This window comes from Rhineura floridana, chromosome 5 (assembly GCF_030035675.1).
Source record: "Rhineura floridana isolate rRhiFlo1 chromosome 5, rRhiFlo1.hap2, whole genome shotgun sequence".
In the NCBI taxonomy this organism is placed as follows: domain Eukaryota; kingdom Metazoa; phylum Chordata; class Lepidosauria; order Squamata; family Rhineuridae; genus Rhineura; species Rhineura floridana.
This window is the reverse complement of record NC_084484.1, coordinates 188,189,015-188,212,330: the sequence shown is the minus strand read 5'-3', so window position 1 is coordinate 188,212,330 and position 23,316 is coordinate 188,189,015. Positions and strand designations below refer to the sequence as shown.

The 23,316-nt window shown below is 49.5% G+C and overlaps 1 protein-coding gene across 1 annotated transcript; it reads left to right on the top strand.

Moving 5' to 3' along the window:
- The first annotated feature begins 1,516 nt into the window (after positions 1 to 1,516).
- On the top strand, positions 1,517 to 20,805 carry LOC133385708 (FH2 domain-containing protein 1-like). Its single transcript, XM_061629285.1, has 10 exons — positions 1,517 to 2,670; positions 7,111 to 7,172; positions 7,303 to 7,405; positions 7,551 to 7,636; positions 7,761 to 7,861; positions 8,337 to 8,407; positions 8,967 to 9,074; positions 18,673 to 18,743; positions 19,055 to 19,334; positions 19,722 to 20,805. The coding sequence occupies exons 1-10, from the start codon at positions 2,266 to 2,268 to the stop codon at positions 20,310 to 20,312; spliced, it is 1,878 nt and encodes a 625-aa protein (XP_061485269.1). The 5' UTR covers positions 1,517 to 2,265; the 3' UTR covers positions 20,313 to 20,805.
- Positions 20,806 to 23,316: the final 2,511 nt, after the last annotated feature.

Genomic DNA, 23,316 nt, shown 5'->3' with positions numbered 1-23,316 from the left:
TGTATAAAATTATGCATGGCATTGAGAAAGTGGATAGAGAAAAGTTTTTTCCCCTCTCTCATAATACTAGAACTCGTGGACATTCAAAGAAGCTGAATGTTGGAAGATTCAGGACAGAGAAAAGGAAGTACTTCTTTACTCAGCGCTCCAAGACGCAGTAATGGCCACCAGCTTGGATGGCTTTAAACGATTAGACAAATTCATGGAGGACAGGGCTATCAATGGTACTAGCCATGATGGCTGTGCTCTGCCACCCTAGTCAGAGGCAGCATGCTTCTGAAAACCAGTTGCGGGAAGCCTCAGGAGGGGAGAGTGTTCTTGCACTCGGGTCCTGCTTGCGGGCTTCCCCCAGGCACCTGGTTGGCCACTGTGAGAACAGGATGCTGGACTAGATGGGCCACTGGACTGACCCAGCAGGCTCTTCTTATGTTCTTATTCAGGACAGACAAAGGAGGACTTCTCGCAGTGCTTAAACTATGGAATTCGCTCCCAGGGGCGGCAGTAAGACCGCCAACTTTCATGCATTTAAAAGAGGATTAGACAAATTTGTGGAGGAAGATAAGGCTATCCCTGGCTACCGGCTATGATGGCTACCCTTTGTCTCCATAGTCACAGGTATGTTTCTGAATGCCAGTTGCTAGAATCTGCAGGAGAGGAGACGGTCTTGCCCTCAGGTCCTGCTGTCGGCTTCCATTGGGGCTACTGGTTGGCCACTGTGAGCACAGGATGCTGGGCTAGGTGGGCCACTGGCCTGATCCAGCAAGCTCTCGTGTTCTTACCAACTGAATATCTGGGCCCAGGTATCCCAAAATTTTCAGGAGCCCTGTGGGGGTTCCATCAGGGTCTCCCCCACCCTTCCCTTAAATAATGTGATTTATCACAGCTTTTTCAGCTGTCTGCAAAGTGGCAGACTGCCATGACTCCTGTGGTGGCCATGCTGTCTCAAGGTTACAGCCGCATCCTAATGTCTACCCTGAGGTAAGTCCTATTGCATTCTGTAGGGTTTACTCCCTAGTAAGTGGGGTTAGGTTTGCAGCTTTAATTATGTAAAAATATTTCTAAACCACAACATTTTACCAACTTCTTAGCAGCCTACAAGCAATACTAATCAACAAAAACGTTCTTGAAAGGGGCATCCGATGATGCTGGGACGATCGCATCAGTAAAATTCTTAACAGGAAGTCACCTATTGCCGATCAGTCCAGACGGGGGGCGACACCCAATCTTGGGGGTGGGCGACACTCAGGAGCTCACGAGACGGGCAGGACCCCCGACACCGAATAAAAACGCAGCAGCCCATAAACCCAAACCACCAGGATGGCTGGTGGCGAAGTGGCGCTGAAGGTATGGTGCCCACGCGGGCAGCAGACCGAGGCGAGCGCTCAGGCGTGAGGAGAGACGCCCCGCCCCCCCAGAAGCGAGGGCCCTGCTACGCCCAGCTCTGACGTCGGTCCAGCGAACCGACGAGCCAGGACAAGGAGAACTGGCCCCCAGCTGAGCCCCCACACAGGGCAGAAGGGCTCGCCCAGGCCCCAGGTCCGGCTCCCCCTTCTTCCCACCAGCTGAGATGGGGGGATCTACTTTGGCGGCGTTCAGACCACAGGGCAGAACAGGCCCTTTTGCCCGGGCTTTACGGGGGCGGCCGCGGATGGACGGTCCTCGCTACAATGAGGGCTTTGGGGTCTTTGACGGCTTTAGACGCGGACGCGGCTTTTTCTTAACGTGTGCAGCTTCCTGCCCTGAGGACTGTAGATGCTGCTGATGGGCGGGATGTCGGTGGCTTGCAGACGGGCTTCTCTGCGCCCCGCCTGGCTGGTGGCCAGGCGGCGGGGCCAGCATGCCGGGAGCTGGCGAGCCACCCATCCTCTGGCCGCCCTTTCTCCTGTAGTCCGTTCCGTCGGCGACCTCGGTTGCGGACCCCGCGGGACTTGGAAGGGCCGGCGGCGCTCCTCTCCGGGAGGAGGCGTCTCTAGAAAGCCCGCGAGGAGGGCGGGGCTGCGCAGGGGCGGGCCGACCCTAACCCTAGGGAACGAGTCGCTGGCCGGGCCGACTCTCTTTTAGCGGGCTAGCTCTTAAGTTCTCTGGGTTACCGGGAGGCAGGCACTCGGCCCCGCAGCCTCTGCGATAGGCCCTCGAGCGACAGGTCCTCGGGCCGGGCGAGGCCGCCCCCTACCGAGCCCGGGGGAGGCGGATTCCCCGACGGAGGCGGCGGCGGCGGCTCTTGACTGCCGGGTCTCGTGCGCGTTCTTTCTCTTGCCGCTTGTCATGGTGACCGTCCGGGGCGCTCCCACCTCACCCACAGACTGGACGGGGCCTGGGGTGACCCCTGCGGCCGTCGCCTCCTGCTCCTCCTCCTCGCCAGAGGCGGCTTCTCTCCCGCAGGACCCCGCGGCCCCCTTGCCGCCGCCCCTGCCGCCCGCCGCCGGCTTAAGCCCCGGAGGGCCGCCGGTCTCGCTGGGCGCGGAGGGCTCCTCCGGGCAGCGGCGCCCCGCCAAGCTGCGGAACTTCAACTGGGAGGCCATCCCAGCGGAGCGCGTGCGTGGGCGCCCCAACCTCTGGACGGGGCGGCGCCGCGCCTTCCACCTGGACGTCGCGCTCCTGCAGGAGCTTTTCGCGCAGCGCCCGGAGCCGCCGGGGGGCAGCCTGCGCGGGCAGCAGCCGGCGGAGCAGGTGAGCGAGGGCGGAGCGGAGTCGGGCGCCCGAGGGGCAGGGTCAGTGGGGGGCTCCGTCCCGAGGCCTGGAGAGAAGCGAGGCCAGAGCCGGTTGGCCAGTTAGGGCCGACTTATACAGTAGGCACAGTGCCTAGGCCCCACCATACTTTTAGGGGCCCACGAAAATATTTTAATTTCTTTTAAAATCAGGAGGAAAAAAATGAATTTTTAGGGTCAAAGAAAATCTTGTAATTTTTTTCTCACATCAGAAAAAAATGAAATTTTTAGGGCTCACGAAAATTTATTAAATTTTGCCTAAAGCAGAAAAAAATAAAATGTTGAAGTATTTAAAGTTATATCAAAAATAATTGTTAATATTGATGTTATCATGGAGGAAGGAGCCCAGAAAGGCAAAAGTGCTAGGGCCCACGAAAGTCATAATGCGGCCCTGATGGGACACCTGTCCACCTACCTACCCCTTTGCTGTCTGCCCACCCGCCCGGGTTCTCTGAAGGCAACTCTTTTCACTGTTGCACAGTCTGTGACGTGCAGCCCTAACGGTCCATCGTCAAGGCGGGAGCCTCATTGGGGAAGGGCCGGGAGAGCCGGTCTCGGCCACATCTGCAGCCCAACCCAGGGACGCTGCCCAAAGGAGCCAGCCCCTCTGAGGGAGCCCCCGCCTGGCTGCCTGCCTGCCTGGCTGCCGTGAGGAGGCTGACAAGCTGAAAGCAGGGAGGCAGGTGGGGGCCTTCCCAGGAACCTGGCCCGGTGAAGCTGCTCGAGCCCTCAGTGGGAGGCGTGGCCCCTCTGCAGCTCAATGCAGCATACATGGGTCTTCCTTTCCTTACTCCCCTCACACAACAACCCTGTAAGGAGGGTTATGCTGAGCGATAATGACTGGCCCATGGCCACCGTTGCAATGTGGTCTCTGCCCTCTGCGCTGTGGAACCTCTCAGCCGGTAGCCCATCTGCCCTGCCCACCCTTGCAACCCAGACGTCCTTCCAAGCTATGTTGAGTGGTTGAGTTTCTCTAGTGAGATGTGGTGGTAGCAGCTTTATGAAACCCCTCTGAAAGGGGGGCATTTGTCCTGGAGCAGGTGCTTCAGCTCAGCTGCTACAGTACCATCTACTGCAGCCCAGAGTGTTGGGGGGCCAGTCAGGCTGCCCTTTGGCCCAGGATGAGAGAGGTTCTTTTAAGAGCCCTGGAGAGAGGCTGCCTGCCAGTGCAGACAAAATCCAGAGCTAGAAAATCCAGCAGCCTGCCCTGGTCTAAGTTCACTTCCTGTGCTGTGTTCATGGCTCCTTGGCTCTTGGCAGCACTACCTGCAAGCCTGTGTAAAAGGCAACAAGTGGCATGTGGTGCTGGTGCTGGTGGTGCTAGTCATGGCAATGCCAGGAGGCAATCTGGAAATAAGTCCTTGGACCATTTATTTATTTCACAACATTTTTATGCCGCTTCTAAGAAATCTCTAAGTGGTTTACAAAAAAAGTTAAAATTATCAATAAAATCAGTTAAAAACATTCTAGTTGGATGAATGAATCGGGCTAACTGGCTGCTCCAATCCCTGCCCTTTCAGGTTTTTAACCAATACATGAAGTCATAGTTGTGATTGACAAGGGATTGGTTGAACTCCAGGCAATAGGTAGAACCCCTTGCAAGTCCTGAAAATAGCTGCCTTTTCTGTTCATCTCTGCGTATTGGTTAATGGTGTGCATCTACGCATCACATAAGCTGAGTAAGCTTATAGCTTTCAGCAGCAGCATATGTGCCTGTCCGCCCACTTTTCTTTCTGTGTACACATCCAGCACAAGTCACAGAATAGAAGATCACAGCAGGATCTTGGTAGGCATGCTCAGTAAACAATTTCAGTGATGATGATGATGATGATGATGATGATAGTAGTGTACATGCAGGTTTTTTAAATTTAAAAATAGTTGAAATGTATATGCTATCAAATCACTTTTGAACAGAAATAAAAAGTGTATATGTAGCTCATAATGCATAATGTGTTATAGTTTTCTAAATATAAAGGGTCATACATGTTTAAATTTCCTGGGCTGTTGAAGAAGGCAGTTCATTTGTCTAATTCATAGCCTGTTTTGAAAATCTTCCCAACATGAGGCTATAATCCTATACTCACTTTTCTGGGAGTAAAGCTGCAGTGCCAATCCCACATATCTGGGAGTAAACCCCATTCAATTCAGTAGGACTTATTTTTGAGTAGACATGTTTAGGATTGTTCTGAAAATCAATGGGCATTTTGAGTAGACAGCATAGGATTGTGTTGCAAATCTTTATCTCTCCTTTATCCTTTTTAAAAAAGCAATTAGGCAGGGCTTACGTAGGTGTCACAGCTATTATTTTGCAGAAGATTAACACTGTTTTTTAAAAAAGTTCTGCAGTGGCCAACTGGTTTTGACCATAAACGATTATATGAAGTCTTTCCAACAATCCTGTGAAGTAGATTAGGCAGAGAGTTGGTTCAGTCAAGTTGCACATGCTCAGAGTATTTATGTGTGTGTTGGCAAGCTTTTGTTTTGTCAGTATTTTGCTATAAAATATCAAGACTGTGGAATGTTGCAGTTAAAACAATTGTGGGATTGTCTTTATGCCTGTTTCTTCCATCCCAACACATACATACATGCTGCACAGTTTGTGAATATTGCCAACCAAAAGGAGAGGGCTCCTAGTACAACCACAAAATACACAGAAAAAGTTACTACCCAAATTTGCAAAGGAAAGTGAAAAGCACTGTGGCATGCAGCTGAAATGAAAACTAGCAAAACAATAAAAATGAGCACAATGACTGTGAATCACAGAACAGGTAAATAATAAATATATCAAGAGGCCCAACACATGCGGAAAATATACGATGACAGGCAAAGGAAAATGACACAATAAGACAAAAATGACAGTTATTCAGGATTGTTAAACTGTTTCAATGCTTCTTCAGACATTCATAATGCTCAAGTGTACAAATTTGTATTATTGTGTCATTTTCCTTTGCCTGTCATCATTGTACATTTTTTCATGTTACTATATTCACTGTGGCAGCATTTTGCATTGTTATATATTCTTGTTTCAGGTCCCATGTTTTGGGCCTCTCTCTATATATATCAATATATATGTTCTGTGATTCACAGTCATTGTGTTTGTTTTTATTGTTTTGCTAGTTTTATTTATTTTATTTATTATTTTATTTATATCCCGCCCCTCCCAGCAGGAGCCCAGAGAGGCAAACAGAAATGCTAAAAAACACTTTAAGATATCATAAAAAGACCTTAAAATACATTAAAACAAAACAATATTAAAAACATTTTTTAAAAAACCTTTAAAAACATCTCTTTTAGAAAAAAGGGTTAAAGACATTAAAAGGAATTCTAACACAGACGCTGACTGGGATAGGTGCAACTTAAAAGGCTTGTTGGAAGAGGAAAGTTTTCATTTCTGATGCTGGCTTCCAAAAAAGTAATTAGGCCGGTGCCCTTCAGAATGCAAAACGTTTTATGTTAGCTACCTATGTATTATTTTGAAACTTGCAGGCAAGGCCTAAACTGCAAGCAGTTTTTTGGGGGGAGGGGGGGATCTCTATGTACATGTGGACCCGGCTGCATGCCACAGTGCTTTTCATTTTCTTTTGTAAATTTGGGTAGTGAATTTTTCTATTTTGCAGTTTGTGAATATGACATGATATATTTGCTTTTTTTCCTGGGTCCTTCCCCTTTTTAACAACCCTGTGAAGTAGGTTAAGTCGAGAGTTGGTTCAGTCAAGCTGCACAAGTTGTTTTAGCTGTTCCTATTTTTTAAATATTTTTTAATATTTAAATGTTATCTAATAATTATATGATTATGCTTTTTGAACCAACTGTTGCAAATGTCTTGTGAGGGCAGGAACTCTGAAAGGCGGGTTAAAAATCTGTTAAATACATCTTAAAATAAGACTGTGGATTCAAAATAACTGTTCATATCCGTCATGTAAGCAGCAGTTCTTGCCAATATATTGCCGGGAGGTGGGTGGGAGTGTAGGGAGCCCAATTTACATAGAGTGTACCATGCCCAGGAAATCCTCTTGGCACCCCTGGGTGTGGGTGTTCCTGTTTAGAAACTATGGCTTAATGCCATTAATAGGCCTGTGCTGCACGAATTTGTCAACTTCTTTTAAAACCCTCCAAGGCAGGAGCGGGGGGCCCTTTTCAGCCTCAGGGCTGCCTTCCCTTCAGGGCAACCTCACAGGAGTCACAGGCTAGCGGTGGGCGGGGCCAGAGCAAAAGCGAGAGCAGCAACGAAGGAACGTCTGTCGTCTTTTTGCAGTCAGCGAGTTTCAGCACACGCTCACACAAACCTCCCGGCAGGCAAGAGGCATTATAGGAAGCTGTTGGGGTGCTTGCAGGGTTGTGCGTGGTGTGCGATATGTGGTGGCAGCTGTAGGGCTGGCTTCCTTTCTCCTCCTTCATTCAGGTCTCCCTTTTGGACCCCAAGAAGATTCTGAACCTGGGGATCTTCCTTAAGCAGTTCAAGAGGTGAGGGGAGGCAGTGAGCAAGCTGGGCTGGGGGGCCAAAGGGGTGGTTGGGGGGCCCTGGTCTGGGGACCAGATGGGCTGGCGAAGAGGGCTGCGGCCCGGTTCAGGCAGCTGCCTCCTCTCTTCCCAGGCCGGTCCAAGAGATTGTGGCTGATATCCGAGGTGGAGCAGGAACCCTTTATGGCGCTGAGAAGCTGCAGGAGCTGACCAAGATGCTGCCTGATGTGGAGGAGGTGACTGCTGCTGCTGCTGCTGCTGCTGCTGCTGCTGCTGCTGCTGCTGCTGCTGCTGCTGCTGCTGCGAGATTGGGGTGGTGGAGGCGGGGGGGGCTTGCTCCACTGGCCGACTCCCAAGTGACCCCCCATTTCTCTTTGGAAGGTCAAAAAGCTGGCAACGTTCCAGGATGGCCAGAGCCGGCTCTCTGAGGCGGAAGCCTTCACCTTGCTCCTTGTCCAAGTGCCCAGGTGAGGCGAGTGGCCAGTCCGGTGGTGGCCGGGGGTGTGTGTCAGAGGCTCCACTCGCCCTGCTGCATCTGCTCCTGCTGGCCTGCCCTGCCCTGCCCACGGATGCCCTTATCTCCACCCCCAGCTATGCGCGCCGCCTGGAGCTTCTTGTGCTGCGAGAGGAGTTCTTTCCTCAGCTGAATTCGCTGCAGTCGGCCATCCAGATCCTGACGGAGGCAGCACGAGGTACACAAGGGGCATGCGGGGGGGTGTGTGTCAGCAGCAGCAGAGATGAGGAAGGGGGTCTCTTCCTCTTTGGCAGTGCAACATTAGCTGTGGGGGCGGGGTGCTGCCTCTTATTTGGGGGGAGACACATGAATCTGTGGGGAGGGCTGCTTGGCTCTTTCCCCTCAGCACATGGCGGGAGGAAAATGATCCTGAGCTGGACGCTGCCCAGAGGTCGCCTGTCCTTGGGGCAAGGCAGAACACAGAGCGGGTCTTCCGTGGGCTGGCTAGCAGAGATTGTGAGTGCCATCGTTCTGGAGGCAAAATGGTGCCCCATGAAGTGGCCCAGCAGAGCCGCTATCCCTCATTCCTCTTTCTTTCTCCTCATACCCTGAAAGGGACTTGGAGGAGTCTCAAAGGGCATCTAGCCATGTCCTGCCTGGGACAGGAGCCCCTTCTCCCCTCCCAATGTCATTCACACCCTTCCCTTCTCCAGAGCTGTTGGAGTGTGAGGAGCTGCACGAACTCATCCGGCTGGTGCTGGAGGCAGGGAACTACATGAATGAGGTAACTGGGCTGGGCTGGGCTTGGGAGAGAACAAGAATCTCTGGTCTGGGGAGCCGGAAATGCAAGCCTCTTGGCTCAGCCTTGAGGCCCTACAGGCTCCTTGTTGGGGTCCGGCTCCTTTGTCCGCCAGTGGGTTGGAAGGTAAAAGCTGCCAAGCCTACCCCAGCTGTGGGTGAAGAGGTGGTGCATCAGAGGTGCTGCTCCTTAGGAAGAGGCAGGCCCTGCTTTGCGTAGCTTTTTGGCCGCCCAACTGGGAAAAGGAGGACCTCCATGTCCCTGCAGAAAAGCTCATGGTTAAGGGTTTCCTTCTCCTCAGGTGGCCCTTGGACTACAGCCTGGCCACCAGGTCTCTGCTCAGCCCCCTCGAGCAGTTGCCCCATGGCCAGCCATGAGGGCTTTTGTGAGCCTGCGTAGGTGCCTGTGCACATAAGCAGACTCTGCACACATGAGGAGAACTGTAGGAAAATGTGGATGCAGGGAGAGCCATGGCAGGTATGGGGGCTCTGGGGCATGGCTCCCTTCACTGATGGCTTCTCTCTTCTTCCCCCCCAACCACCAGGGAGGCTATGCTGGCTCTGCTGTTGGCTTCCGCATGCTCTCGCTGCTCAGGCTAGCTGACACCAAAGCGAACAGGCCTGGGATGGACCTACTGCACTTCATGGCCCTGGTGAGCTCCGTGCCCCTTTGGGGGATTTTAGCGAGGGAGGGAGGGAGGTGCCATGCGCCCAATGCGGGTGGCAGCATAAGCAAAGACAGGCAGAGAAACTGGCCCACAAGAGCAACATGACAAACAGAGGTAGGAACAGCATCCCCAAACAGCCTCTCTCCTCCTCCAACATGGTCACGTTGAAGGCAGACTGGCTCCAGGCCACGCAGGACATCATTTTGAAACCCACCTGGCAGCCAGCATGGCACTTGAAGAAGAGCCCCGTTAGACCCTTGGTGGCCGGCAGCAGCCAGCGGGGCTGACATTTCCGCAGTCCTTCCAGAGCTGCCCCTCACCAAGTGCCTCACGTAACCGAGTCCAGTGGTGAGCAAGCAGCATGCTCATGGGGGAGGGATCCTGCCTGCACCTGCCAAACCAAGTAGCAGGTCTCGGTCTAGGGGACTCCCCTGCCCCCCGCTGTGCTCAGCAAGAGGAAGATGGGCCATTCACTGGTGCCTGTGTCAACTGGGCTACTCAGCATCAACGTTTTGGTCTCCTCAGGACTCGGCCTCAGTCTTTGAATCCTCATCCAGTCTAATTCCACTTCCTAGCAATCGCTGCCTGAGGTGATCTTGACTCTAGTATTGTGGATCTCCAGGATGCTGTTTCTGGGCATCCCAACATCCCTGCAGAGGCTGCCTCCACTGGTGCTGCTCAAGACTCTGGCCAGCATGTTAGCAGTCAAATGCACGATGGTGGGACCAGCTCTCTACTTGCTTCAAGTGTGCAGGCGGATGGTGGTCAGTAATGGGGGGCTTCTTAATTCCCTTGTCATGGAGGAATCAATTCTAGCCGAGCTTTAGATGCACAGTGACTATTCCCCTTTGCTCCCTCCCCTCAGAGCCTTATTCTCCAAAATACACTGGAGAGCCCCAGGGGGAGGAAGGTTCCAGTTGGCATTGCTGGCGTTCCTGCTGATGCCCTCGTTGTGCTGTGAAGAGCAGCATGTCTCATCTACTCATGAAGGCTTCCCACACCCAAGTGTGATCTCCCCACTCCTGGCAAGAGCCCTCTCTGTTCCTTGGCATGCCACTGCCTCCTGGGTGCTATGCTTGTCCAATCTGTGGAGGTGTCCAGAAGCCCAACTGATAAATGGCTTTCTGCTGCTGAGGCCTGAGGATATGGGCAAGGTGCCTGGATAAATGCAGCCCACCCCAAATGGCTAGTGCATTTGCCTTATATTGACCCTCTGGATCCCAGACATGGCAAATGCCTCGGAGGCGGGGGAGCACTCCCAGCTGCACTAAAGGATGGTGATCCTGGGACCATTAACATAAGAACATAAGAAGAGCCTGCTCACAGTGGCCAACCAGGTGCCATTCTAGGCAGAACCTGCCTTGCACCTGCAAGGGCTAAATAATGATCATCTGGCTGCTGACTTCCCTCCCCGGGCAACACGCTCAAGCGGAGGTTGCTGGTTTAACTCCAGGCACTGGTGGATGCGGCTGAGCTTCCACGTCCATTTTAATCCGGCTTTATGCCTGATCTTGGAACTGATACTTCCTCAGTCAGCCTGATGTTTGACTTTTTCTGGGAGCAAGACAGGAAGGCTCTTCTGCTGGCTGGTTCTGCTGGACCTCTCAGTGGTTTCCCATGCCATCAGCTGTGGGTTTTTTCAGGATAGGCTGACTGGTCCCTTCTAGGATGCACACCTTAACATGGTGAGGGGGTTTGAGAGTGTTGAAGAAGCTGAGAGCAATGCCGTCAGGAGTCTAGACCAAGAGGCTAGACTCCTAGCAGGGGCACCCAAGGCGGAATGGTCAAAGCTGAGACACCAGAGGCATCCAAACTCAGAGGAAGGCAATGGTAAACCACCTCTGAATATCTCTTACCATGAAAATCCTATGAACAGAGTATCCAAAATGCAACACGAGATAGTGCTGGAAGATGAGACCCCAGTCAGAAGGCACTTACCGAGCTACTGGGGAAGAACAAAGGACACGTACGAGTAGCGCTGTGACTAATGACGCAGCTGGGTCAAAGCCAAAAGGAAGCCCAGAGGTTGATGCGCACAGATGCGAAAGGAGAGTTGTACAAAGCACACAATAGGAACATGGAATGTGAGAAGCATGAACCAGGAAAGTTAGAAATTGTCAAGCATGAAATGGAACGTATCACTATCACCATACTTGGGGTGAGTGAATTAAAATGGGAATGGGACATATTCAGTCGGGCAAGTACAAAATATTTTATGTAGGAAATAAGAAATTAAGAAGAAACAGGGTTGCTTTAATAATGAGAAGTGATGTAGCAAAAACAATTAAGAGCTACAACGCAAGGTCTGTCTGAGCGAGTGATATCAATGAGATTAAATGGGAAACCTATTAACATAACCATCATCCAAATGTACACTCCAACGGCAAATGCAGAATTGGAGAGATTTTATGCAGAAGTACAGGAAGAAATTGATCACACACCAAAACAAGGTGTGCTGATAACCATGGGGGACTGGAATGGAAAAGAAGGGAACAGAGAAGAACTAGGAATTGTGGGGAAATGGGGCTTAGGAGATAGAAATGAAGCAGGAGAAAGACTTAATTGAATTCTGTGAAGCCAATAATTTGTTTCTTGCAAACACATTTTTTGAACAACCGAAAAGACGACTGTGCACGTGGATATCACCAAATGGTCAATGTAGGAATCAAATTGATTATATAATTGGTAGCAGAAGATGGAGAAGTCCATACTTTCTGCAACAACAACATCAGGAGCAGACTGTGGTACAGATCATGAACTGGTCATATCGAAAATCAGAGTAAAGCTAAAGAAGAAGAACAAAGCAATCATAATGGCAAAATACAATTTAAATAACATCCCAGAAGAATATAAAGATCAAATAAGGAACAGATTTGAGGCTTTCAACTTAGTTGACAGAGAACCAGAAGAACTATGGAGTGAAGTCAGAGACATTATCAGGGAAGAATGCAAAAAGACAATACCTCCAGTTAAAAAGAGAGAAAGATCTCAATGGATGACTGAAGAAACTCTTCAAATGATTAAAGAGAGAAGGAAGGCAAAAACAAAAGGAGATAGAAACACTGTTAGAACCCTAAATGCAACAATACAGCAACTAGTATGTAGGAACAAAGAGAACTATTACAATAATTACTGTATAGAAATTGAAGAGGACAACAAAAGGGTAAAACAAGAGCCCTGTTCCAAAAGATTAGAGAAATGAAAGGGAAATTTAAACCAAGAGTAGGGATGTTGAATAATCAACAGGAACACACTGACTGACTGAGATGAAATAAAAGGAAGATTGAAGCAATACACTGAAGAACTCTATAAAAGTGATGCAAAGATGACAGATTCATTCTCAGAGGAACCATATGATGAAGAACCAGAAATCTTAGAATGTGAGTTGAAAGCTGCTCTTAAAATACTTGGAAGAAACAAATCACCAGGAATAGATGGCATACCAATAGAGGTGCTACAAGCTACTGAGATTGAATCTGACCAAATTTTGACAAAAATCTGTCAACAAATATGGAAAACTAAACAATGGCCCACAGATTGGAAACTTTCAATGTACATCCCAATTCCAAAGAAAGGGGATTTCAGGGAATGCAGTAATTATGGAACTATTGCCTTAATATCCCATGCAAGTAAAGTAATGCTTAAGATTCTACCATATATGGAGCGAGAAATGCCAGACCTCCAAGCTGGACTTAGAAAGAGAAGAGGCACCAGAGATCATAGTGCAAACATACGTTGGATAATGGAACGGACCAAAGAATTTCAGAAGGAAATCACCCTGTGCTTTATAGATTACAGCAATTTGACTGTGTAGATCATGAAAAACTATGGAATGCTTTAAGAGAAATAGGGGTGCCACAGCATCTGATGGTCCTGATGCTCAGCCTATATTCTGGACAAGAGGCTACTGTAAGGACATAATATGTAGAAACCAATTGGTTCCCAATCGGAAAGGGTGTGAGACAGAGGTGTATTTTATCATCCTATTTGTTTAATCCGTACGCAGAACATATCATACAGAAAGTGGGATTGGACCAAGATATGTGAAAATTGGAGGGAGAAATGTCAATAATTTAAGATATGCAGACAATACCATACTCTTAGCAGAAACCAGTAATGATTTGAAAAAAATGCTGATGAAAGTTGAAGAGGAAAGCACAAAAGCAGGACTACACCTGAACATCAAGAAGACTAAAGTAATGACAACAGAAGACTTATGTAACTTTAAAGTTGACAATGAGGACATTGAACTTGTCAAGGATTATCAATACCTTGGCACAGTCATTAACCAAAATGGAGACAATAGTCAAGAAATCAGAAGAAGTCTAGGATTGGGGAGGGCAGCTATGAGAGAACTAGAAAAGGTCCTCAAATGCAAAGCTGTATCACTGAACACTAAAGTCAAGATCATTCAGACCATGGTATTCCCGATCTCTATGTATGGATGTGAAAGTTGGACAGTGAAAAAAGCAGATAAGAGAAAAATCAACTCATTTGAAATGTGGTGTTAGAGGAGAGCTTTGTGCATACCACGGACTATGAAAAAGACAAATAATTGGGTGTTAGAACAAATTAAACCAGAACTATCATTAGAAGCTAAAATGATGAAACTGAGGTTTTCATACTTTGGACACATCATGAGAAGACATAATTCACTAGAAAAGACAATAATGCTGGGAAAAACAGCAGGGAGTAGAAAAAGAGGAAGGCCAAACAAGAGATGGATTGATCAGGGGACTGGAAACAAAGCCCTATGAGAGACTGAAAGAACTGGGCATGTTTAGGCTGGAGAAGAGATGACTGAGGGGAGATATGGCACTCTTCAAGTACATGAAAGGTTGTCACACAGAGGAGAGCCAGGATCTCTTCTCGATCGTACCAGAGTACAGGACATGGAATAATGGGCTAAAGTTGCAGGAAGCCAGATTTCTACTGAACATCAGGAAAAACTTCCTGTTAGAGCCATACGACAATGGAACAAATTACCTAGAGAGGTAATAGGCTCTCTGACACTGGAGACATTCAAGAGGCAGCTGGACAGCCATCTGTCGGGAATACTTTGATTTGGATTCCTGCATTGAGCAGGGGGTTGGACTTGATGACCTTATAGGCCCCTTCCAACTCTACTATTCTATGATTCTTTGATTCCATAAAGGAAGCCACAGACCTGAACTTCCAAGATCTGAACAGGGTGGTTCACGACATATGCTATTGGAGGTCGCTGATTCGTAGGGTCACCATAAGTCGTAATCGACTGGAAGGGGCATAACAACAAGAACAAAAGCAGATTTGATCAGCATTCCCTGCACCTTTTCATCCAAGTCATTAAATGATGAAGAGCACCAGGACCAGGACCAAGCCCTGTGGTACCCTGCTCATTACCTCACCCCAGTTGGAGAATGAGCTATTGATAAGCACTCTTTGATTAGGATTCTGTAGCCAACTGTGAATCCACTTGATAGTTGTTCCATCCAGCTAACGTTCAGCTAGCTTGCTAATCAGTGTTTCATGAAACACTTTGTCAAAAGCTCTGCTGAAGTCAAGATATATTATGTTCACAGCATTCCTACAGTCTACCAGGGAGATTAGCTGATCAAAAAATGAGATAAGATTAGTCTGGCAGGATTTGTTATTGATAAATTTGTGTTGGCTTCTAGTAATCGAGAGCCAGTGTGGTGTAGCGGTTAGAGTGTTGGACTACGGTGGGTGACCTTGGGTGCCTCTCAACCTCAGAGGAAGGCAATGGTAAACATCTCTGAATACCGCTTACCACGAAAACCCTATTCATAGGGTCGCCATAAGTCAGAATCGACTTGAAGGCAGTACATTTACATTTTTCTAGTAATCACTGTATTGTTTTCAAGGTGCTTACAGACTGACTGCTTTACAATCTGCTCCAGAAGTTTCCCAGGCACTGATGACCGGCTGACTAGTCTGTAGTTCCCAGGTTCCTCCTTTTTGCCCTTTTTGAAGATTGGGACAGCATTAGCCCTCCTCCAGTCATGCGGCACTTCACCAGTCCTCCATGATTTCGCAAAGATAATAGACAGCGGTTCTGAGAGTTCTTCAGACAGTTCCTTCAATACTCTAGGATGCAGTTCATCAGGCCCTGGAGATTTGAACTCGTTCAAAGTGACTAGGTGTTCCTTGACCATTTGTCTATCAGTCTCAAGCTGCAATTCTACCCCTTCAACTTCACATTTGCCAGGAAGGTCATAGACCCACTTTTGGGAGAAGACCGAGCCAAAGTAGGAATTGAGCACTTCTGCCTTTTCTTTGTCATGTGTTATGATTTTGCCATCCTCACTAAGTGGCTGAACCACCATTTCTTTTCTCTGTCTTTTACTCTGGATGTACCTGAAGAAAGCGTTTTTGTTGCCTGTGGCATCTCTCACTAACCTCAGCTCATTCGCAGCTTTAGCCTTCCGGATGCCATCCCTGCAATTCCGCGCTACCTGTCTGCACTATCCTTTTTTGTTTTCAGGTCATTTCTAAGCTTTTTGTGCAGCCACATTGGCTTCTTCTGCTGTCTTCCACCTTTTTTCCTTGTTAAATTGTTTGCCATTGTACCTTTAGAGTTTCCTTTTGTAGAAACACCCACCCATCTTGGACTCCTTTTCTCATTGGGGTCACTTGCCACAGAACCTTACTTACCATTGTCCTAAAATCAGCTTTCCTGAAGTCCAGGGTACGTGTGTGGCTACTCTCAGCTTTTGCTTCCTTTAAGATCAAGAACTCAAGTATAGCGTGGTCACTTCCCCCCAGAGGCCCCGTAACTGCCTCTTTATCCACCAGGTCATCTCTGTTGGTTAGAATCAAGTCAAGGATAGCTGATCCTCTAGTTGCTTCCTCCACTTTCTGTAGGAGAAAGTTATTTCCAACACAAATCAAGAATTCCTTGGAGGAGCCGTGTTTGGCAGAGTTTGTCTCCCAACAGATATCGGGGTAATTGAAGTCCCCCATTACTACTACATCATGCCTGCTTGAAACACTGGCAATTTGCTTTGCAAAATTTTTATCCTTGTCTTCTCCTTGATTGGGTGGTCGGTAGTAGACTCCAACCACCTGATCCATGAATAAATGCTCCTTTTATTCCTTGCCCCATTAACTCTCCATAAGCTAGTCCCTTCTGTTTTCTGTCTTCAATCAAGAAATCTGGAAAGTGGGCCAGTTATTATGCCGCCCTGGGCTCCTACTGGGAGGAAGGGCAGGATATAAATCTAAAATAAATAAATTATGGCAAGGGTTGAGTTTGGGTGGGTGGGGGCTGTCATGAGTCTTGGTTCTGGCAGACATCCCTGGAGATAGCAAAGGGGGGTGGTAGAAGCACTTCCATGAGTGCAGAGGTGACTTGGAGCCTCCACGAAAATATCCAGAATGTCCTGGAGCAATTCTACTTCAGGGCCTCTGGAGCATTTTAGGAAATGGTGGCGCCTCAGTGTTCTGGAAAGGGCAGGGTTCGATGGGTTGGGCTGTCGTTGGTGGGGGGCTCTGGTATTTGCTAGTGGATGCTGGGTGCCAACCCCAGTCTTGCCCATGTTGAATGGTGTAAGTAGAACAACTCTCTTGGAGGCTCTGTTGACCCCCCTTTCAATGTCCCACCCTCCTTAGCCTCGCCACACTCATCTGTGGCCAAGCCCCCAACAGGGAGTTGAGGCGTGGCTCTGCTGATCAGGGCAGGCTGGCTTGATGCTGAGCTGAAAAAGGGGAGCAGGTTTAACTGCCTCCTCAAGTACATCCTTGGAGCGAGCATCCCTAGGGACATAAGGTGAGCCTGCTGGATCAGGCCAAAAGGGGCCCATCTAGTCCAGTATCCTGTTCTCACAATGGCCAGGCCCACAAGGAGTAAAAGAGCACCTCTCCCTGCTTGGGATTCCCAGCTGCTGGCATTCTGGGCAAGCTGCTCTGACAGTGAACATAGACGTCGTGACGAGTAGCCCCTGACAGACTTATCCTCCATGAATTTGTCTAACCCTTTTTTAAAGCCATCCATGTTGGTGGTCTTAATTACCTCTTGTGGGAGTGAATTCCATAGTGAATAAATACTTTCTCTGGTCTGTCCTGAGTCCTCCAAAATTCAGCTTCCTTGGATGTCCACGAGTCCGAGTTTTTACACACACACACACACATCTGAGAGAGAGAGAAATCCTCTCTGCATTTCTGCCACACCATTCATCTTATACAACCCTTTCATTTCCCCGTTTAGCAGAGTGAGCTGATGCGCACAGCCAAATTGTGAACAAGTGTAGGGCTTCACCGATACAAGCAGACTTTTACTTTGCATGCAGAGGGACTTTGTTATGTGCCTTCAAGTCAGTTACGACTTATGGTGACCCTATGAATCAGCCACCTCCAATAGCATCTGTTATAAACCACCCTGTTCAGGTCTTGCTAGTTCAGGTCTGTGCCTTCACAAGAAAAGCTGGTTTATTTAAGGAAGAACGTTCTTGGTAGGAAAGAGAGCTTCTTGCTCTAGCTAACCAGCTTTGTCCCCTCTCCTGGAGATGCCAAGAAGGACAGATGGGAGGAGCCAGAAGATGTGGTCAGCATCTCTAAGAGTACAGGAAGGAAGATTATCAGAAGCACAAAGTTTAGAAAAGCCCCAAATGCTGCAACCTTTCCTCGTAGGGGAGCCACTTCATCCCCTTGATCATTCTGGTTGCCCTTCTCTGGAACTTTTCCAGCTCAACAATGTCCTTTTTGAGGTGAGGTGACCAGAACTGTACACAGTACTCCAAATGTGGCCATATTGTGATTTTGACAGTTTTCTTTTCAATCCCTTTCCTAATAATTCCTAGCATGAAGTTTGCCTTTTTCAGTGTTGCCACACACTGAGCCTCATTGAGCAGTCCACTACATCGCCCAAGGTCTCATTCCTGGTCAGGCAGCACCAGTTTGGACCCCATGAGCATATCTGTGAAATTATGCATATTAGAGCAAAAACTCTTTACACACGTTTACATTGAATTGTGTTTGCCATTTTTCCACCCATTCACTCAGTTCGGAGAGGTCCTTTTGGAGCTCTTCACAATCCCTTTTTGTTTTAACTACCCTGAACGATTTAGTATCAGCAAACTTGGCCACCTCACTGCTCACCCCTAACTCAAGATTGTTTATGAATGCACAGGTCCCAATCAAGAGTGTTTGCAGAAATATTTTTTGAGGGGGACAAGGTCTATGAATTGTTACTACAAGTCATTGGCAACCCACTTCACCTACCATTACATTTATAATTTTTTAGGGGGGTGCCCCCTGCTGCGGACACCCTTGGTCTCAATACTAATCTTTGGAGGACTCCACTTTCTACATTCCTCCATTGGAGAACTTTGAATTGATTCCTATTTTCTGCTTGCTGTTTCCTAGCCAGTTGGTGTTCCAGAAGAGGACCTGTGTCTGTGGTCAACCTTGCTTCCTCCTTGTGTGGCTGAGGGAGTCGTGTTAGCTTCATGGTTTGAGCATGGAGTGACCCAGACACATCACCCTCTCTCTTTCTCTCTCTGGCTACCTTGCATTGGCTACGTGGCCATCGTGGAGGGGGGCAGCAAAGGATATTAAGGGCTAAGTAATCTCCTTCTCCACACAGGAGGCAGAGAAGAAGGACCCAACTCTGTTGCGCTTTCCCAGCAAACTCCCGCACGTTGGCCCTGCGTCACGGTGAGGAAGGGAAGCCAGTGGCACCAGTGGGACCCTCTATTTTTTTTGGTGGAGGGAGTGGGTGGGAATTAGTCCCAAGGAGGAGATGGTGTGCTTTGCAGAGAGACAGTCCTTCCATCCTGCGCCACTTTCCAATGAATTAAAATTTTGGCCAAGCCCTTCTCCAGCATGCTCTACCAGGCCTGGAGGCTGCAAGTTTAGTGTGCTTGTTGCCATTGCATGGGGAGGGGGGGCATCTGGCCCTTTGTGGGTGGAGGGGATGGGGAATTAAGCAAGCTTAGCTGCTGGACCTCTACCGTGTTCCTTCCCAGGATCATTGATCAGGAGGTGATGGTGGAGCTGGAGAGCTTGGAGCAGCGTCTGTCGGGGGCTCAAGGAGAGCTGGAGCCCCTGGGCTTGGAGGCCCAGATGGGGTCCTTCCTTCAAGTGGCAGCTGCAGAACTAGGCGCCGTGAGGACCTCTCAGGAGGATCTGCACCAGGCACAAGCTACCCTCTGCGACTTCCTCTGTGAGGATCTGGAGACCTTCAACTTGCCTGAGTGCTGTGGCATCTTCCAGGCCTTTGGGGAGCGTTTCCTTGCTGCTGTTCAGGTAAAAACTGGCCCCCCCAAAGTATGTAGGTGGGATGGTCCGTACGCCTCTTCCCACTACCACCACCACCACCTTGTTCACACATGCAGCTTCTCCACTGTTGGAAACCCCAAGGGGTCCAAGACTTTGGGGAACAAATTTGATGGAGGCAGTGCTAGGTGGTCTTGAGCCCCCTTGCCCAATTCCAGAGAAGCATTGTGTGGCTTGTATTGTGGGGGGGTGGTGGTGGTTGGTAGTAGTGGGGGTGATGGCTTTGCTTCCGCCTGCTGAGCCTTGGAGCTCCCCTTAAGTGTACCACCCCCAGGCTGCCGCCTCTGCCCCAGTGTTTCCAAGAGGGCAAAGCACGGGACAAACTCACTGCTCTCCACCTCTGCCTCCTTTCCCCAGGACAACCAGGCCCGAGAGGCAGCCATTTGCCGGCAGCAGCTCCAGGAGCGCGAGCAGCGGGAAAAGCAGAAGCGGCGCTCCATCACCACGTGCTCTGCGCAGGACCCCGGCTTGCAGGACATTGAGCTGGACCTGCTTTTCCGCCACCCTCCTCGCTCGGGAAGACGCAGCAGCCGGTCCCTGCGAGGACCCCGGGGCCCTGCCCTGGATAGCCCCCAGGCCAGAGAGAGACCCTTGCCCCTCAGCCGGCGCCACACTCTTGCCACGCTGTCCCCTTGCCCGGAGCCCCCTGTCCCCATAGAGCCTGAAGCTGCCACCCCCCCTAGCTGTGGCAAGAGGACAGGGGGGCTCTTCGGGCAGGGTCTCAAAGCCTTCCTTGTGACTCCACCTGCTGCTTCCTCCAAGGGCCCGGTGTCGCCAGAGGGCCCCAGTGGCTTCCGCTTCCCCACCCTCTTCCAGAAGAAGGTCCTTCCCGGAGGGCCAGTGTCCCCCACTTTCCCCCAGCCTTCCCCAAAGAACGTCTCGGCCCTTGTGGGTTTCTTCCGCCGCCTGAGCATGGGGGAAAAGCCGGGGCAGGGGGCCCACTCCTGAGTCCCTCTGGGGTGAGCCAGACCAGAAGCAGAGCTGCTGCCGGACTCCCCCTCCTCCCCCTGCATTGCAGCCAGGGAGGGGGGAATCATAGCTTCCCATTCCCACCTCTTCTCTCTTCCCCCACTTCGTTCTCCTGTGGCTGATCTGAGGGGGGGGGGCTTGTGGGTTTGTTTCTGCCCATCTAGCTGTGAGTATGTGATCCCTCCCCCTCCAGCCTCGCTGGGTTTTTTTGCAGGGTTTTTAAAAAAATGATCTGGTCTGCCTCCACTAAAACTCGGCACTGACTTAGCAGAATTGGCGCCCTTTCCTCACACTTCCACCCCCCCATCCCAACCCTACCCTTGTGGGAGCAGCACCCCCCAATGTGTGTTATGTTACCAACTGAGCTGCTCTCAGCAATTTTAAAATGCACACAAAACAAGTGCACTTCACTTCTTTTTCCTACCCCTGACTTCTTAAATAAAAAAGCTGTTGTTTGTGGACTCTCAATAAAGCTTTTTGGATTCCTTTCCTGCATGTGTGCAGTCTGAGCCACAGGAGTTTAGCAAGCTGATGTAAGTGAAACTCTGAGTATGCGGGTTGGACCTTTGCAGAGGCTGCCATGGGTGGGGGAGCTTGGTGCTGGTGTCTAGTGGTTATAGTGCTTCGGGGGGCGGGGGAAGTATCTCGCAGCCCTTTTCTCTTAGCTGGGATGCAGCTTCTCCCCCCCCCGACTCACCTTTCCTTCAAAGGAGAGAACATTGTTGGTCAACCACAAACTTGTCTTTCTCTAACCATCTTGTCCGGTTCTGGGCTTTCCACAGATTTTAGGACAGGGATGCTAGATGGACTTTGCTCTAAGGGATGTGTCAGGTATTTGTGGCTACTATTTTCATTAATTGATGAAAGATAATGTAATCTTCTAACTCTTGCTCTGGGAGGCTCACAATGTCCTTAAATGCAAAATGGGCACCAGCTCTAATTGCTGGCCCAAGAATGCAGAGAGTATAAATGAAGAAATAGAATGTGTGTGTGCCTGCCTGTCCTGTAGAGGAGTTGAAGGAAGGGTACCCATGGTGCAGAACTCCCAGCCTGGACAAAAAAAAAAATGGCAGGGCATTGCTGCAACCTTGAGGCATGGTGCTGTCCCCCACCTCCAGGGTGGAAAGTGCAGCCGCCCTCTTCCACCAGGTTTCAGCTCAAACTGCCCCCTCCTGCATCATCCTTATACACCATGACTACAACTTATTTCTGCCACAATAAATCTGTTAATCTTTATAAGATGCCCCAAGAAAAAGGCTGGTAACATTAAATAATGAGTATACAAATCAAATATCTTAACCAATTAATTGCACACTGGTAATTCAATTTGTATTTTTCAATATGTTTTTATATTCACTCATCAATAAAATTATTTCAAGGTGCTGTCTGAAGTTGAGACAATAAGCAGAAAGCTGAGAGTAGGAATAAACGGACAGTTCTCCCAATGGAGGGCTGTAGAAAGTGGAGTCCCTCAAGGATCGGCATTGGGACCTGTACTTTTCAACTTGTTCATTAATGACCTAGAATTAGGAGTGAGCAGTGAAGTGGCCAAGTTTGCTGATGACACTAAATTGTCAGGGTTGTTAAAACAAAAAGGGATTGCGAAGAGCTCCAAAAAGACCTCTCCAAACTGAGTGAATGGGCGGAAAAATGGCAAATGCAATTCAATATAAACAAGTGTAAAATTATGCATATTGGAGCAAAAAATCTGAATTTCACATATACGCTCATGGGGTCTGAACTGGCGGTGACCGACCAGGAGAGAGACCTCGGGGTTGTAGTGGACAGCACGATGAAAATGTCGACCCAGTGTGCGGCAGCTGTGAAAAAGGCAAATTCCATGCTAGCAATAATTAGGAAAGGTATTGAAAATAAAACAGCCGATATCATAATGCCGTTGTATAAATCTATGGTGCGGCCGCATTTGGAATACTGTGTACAGTTCTGGTTGCCTCATCTCAAAAAGGATATTATAGAGTTGGAAAAGGTTCAGAAGAGGGCAACCAGAATGATCTGCAAGAGACTTACAACATTGTTAAAAACACAAAAATGTCATACAATGAAAACAGCAACAATAAACAGCCGCGGCCCCCAAAACAGTCACAGGAAGCTTTGGTGGCAGCACGTTAACACAAAGAGCATCATCCTAGCCTATGAAAAGCCTTGGGGGAAGAGAAGTCTTTACCTGGCCCCAAAAAGGTGTCAAGGAAGACACCAGGTGGACCTCGCTGGGGAGGGATGCCAGAGACGGGGAGCCACAGCTGAGAAGTCCCTTTCCCTCCTCACTATCCTGGCCTCCCTCAGAGGGGGGACCTGGAGAAGGGCCTCGGAGGAAGTCCTAAGGGTCCGGGTGGGCTCACAGCAGGGGGAGGCTTTGCAGAGGTATTGGGGTCCTGAGCCATAAGGGGCTTTATAGGTCCAAACCAGCACTTTGAATCCACTGCCTTGCAGCGGGCCCAGAAAACACGACTGTGAAATGGCCATTGGAGACGGAGGGCAAGGAGAATATCCTGGGCAGCCGTGAGGAATAGCTGGCAAGGGAGCAGCCCTGGAACCCTCTGCATCATATCCACAGAGTAACACCTCCTCCTCCTTCTCTGTTTGCTGCCTTTCAGGTGCCCCCTCCCGTTGCTGTGGGGTAGAAGCAGCAGGGCCCTTGGCCCAGTGAAGACGTGACCTGGCCATGGCACAGTAAGACTATGGGGCAGCGGGTCAGAGGACTTTACTGGATGGGGGGAGCCATTATACTGCAGCCAGGCCAGGCCAGGCCAGGCACTGTCTGCTCAGGAGCTGGACTGGAGCAGCGAGGAGGGTTCCTCTTGGGAGAGGGGGTGGGCATGGGCCGGATAGGGGAGGTGACTATTATGGAGGGGAGAGGGGTTACAAGAGGGTTCGTCCTGGCCTTGCCCTTCCAGTATCACACCAGGCTCAAGGGTTGATACCCCTTGAGCAAGTAGGAGACCTGTCAGGAGCCCTCCAGACC

Bases quoted from the DNA above. Each gene is read 5' to 3' on its own strand.
- LOC133385708 (XM_061629285.1), top strand. From the start codon at position 2,266: ATGGTGACCGTCCGGGGCGCTCCCACCTCACCCACAGACTGGACGGGG. The intron at 7,406-7,550 runs GTGACTGCTGCT...TCTCTTTGGAAG, and splicing joins TGCTGCCTGATGTGGAGGAG to GTCAAAAAGCTGGCAACGTT. The intron at 9,075-18,672 runs GTGAGCTCCGTG...TTCTCCACACAG, and splicing joins TACTGCACTTCATGGCCCTG to GAGGCAGAGAAGAAGGACCC.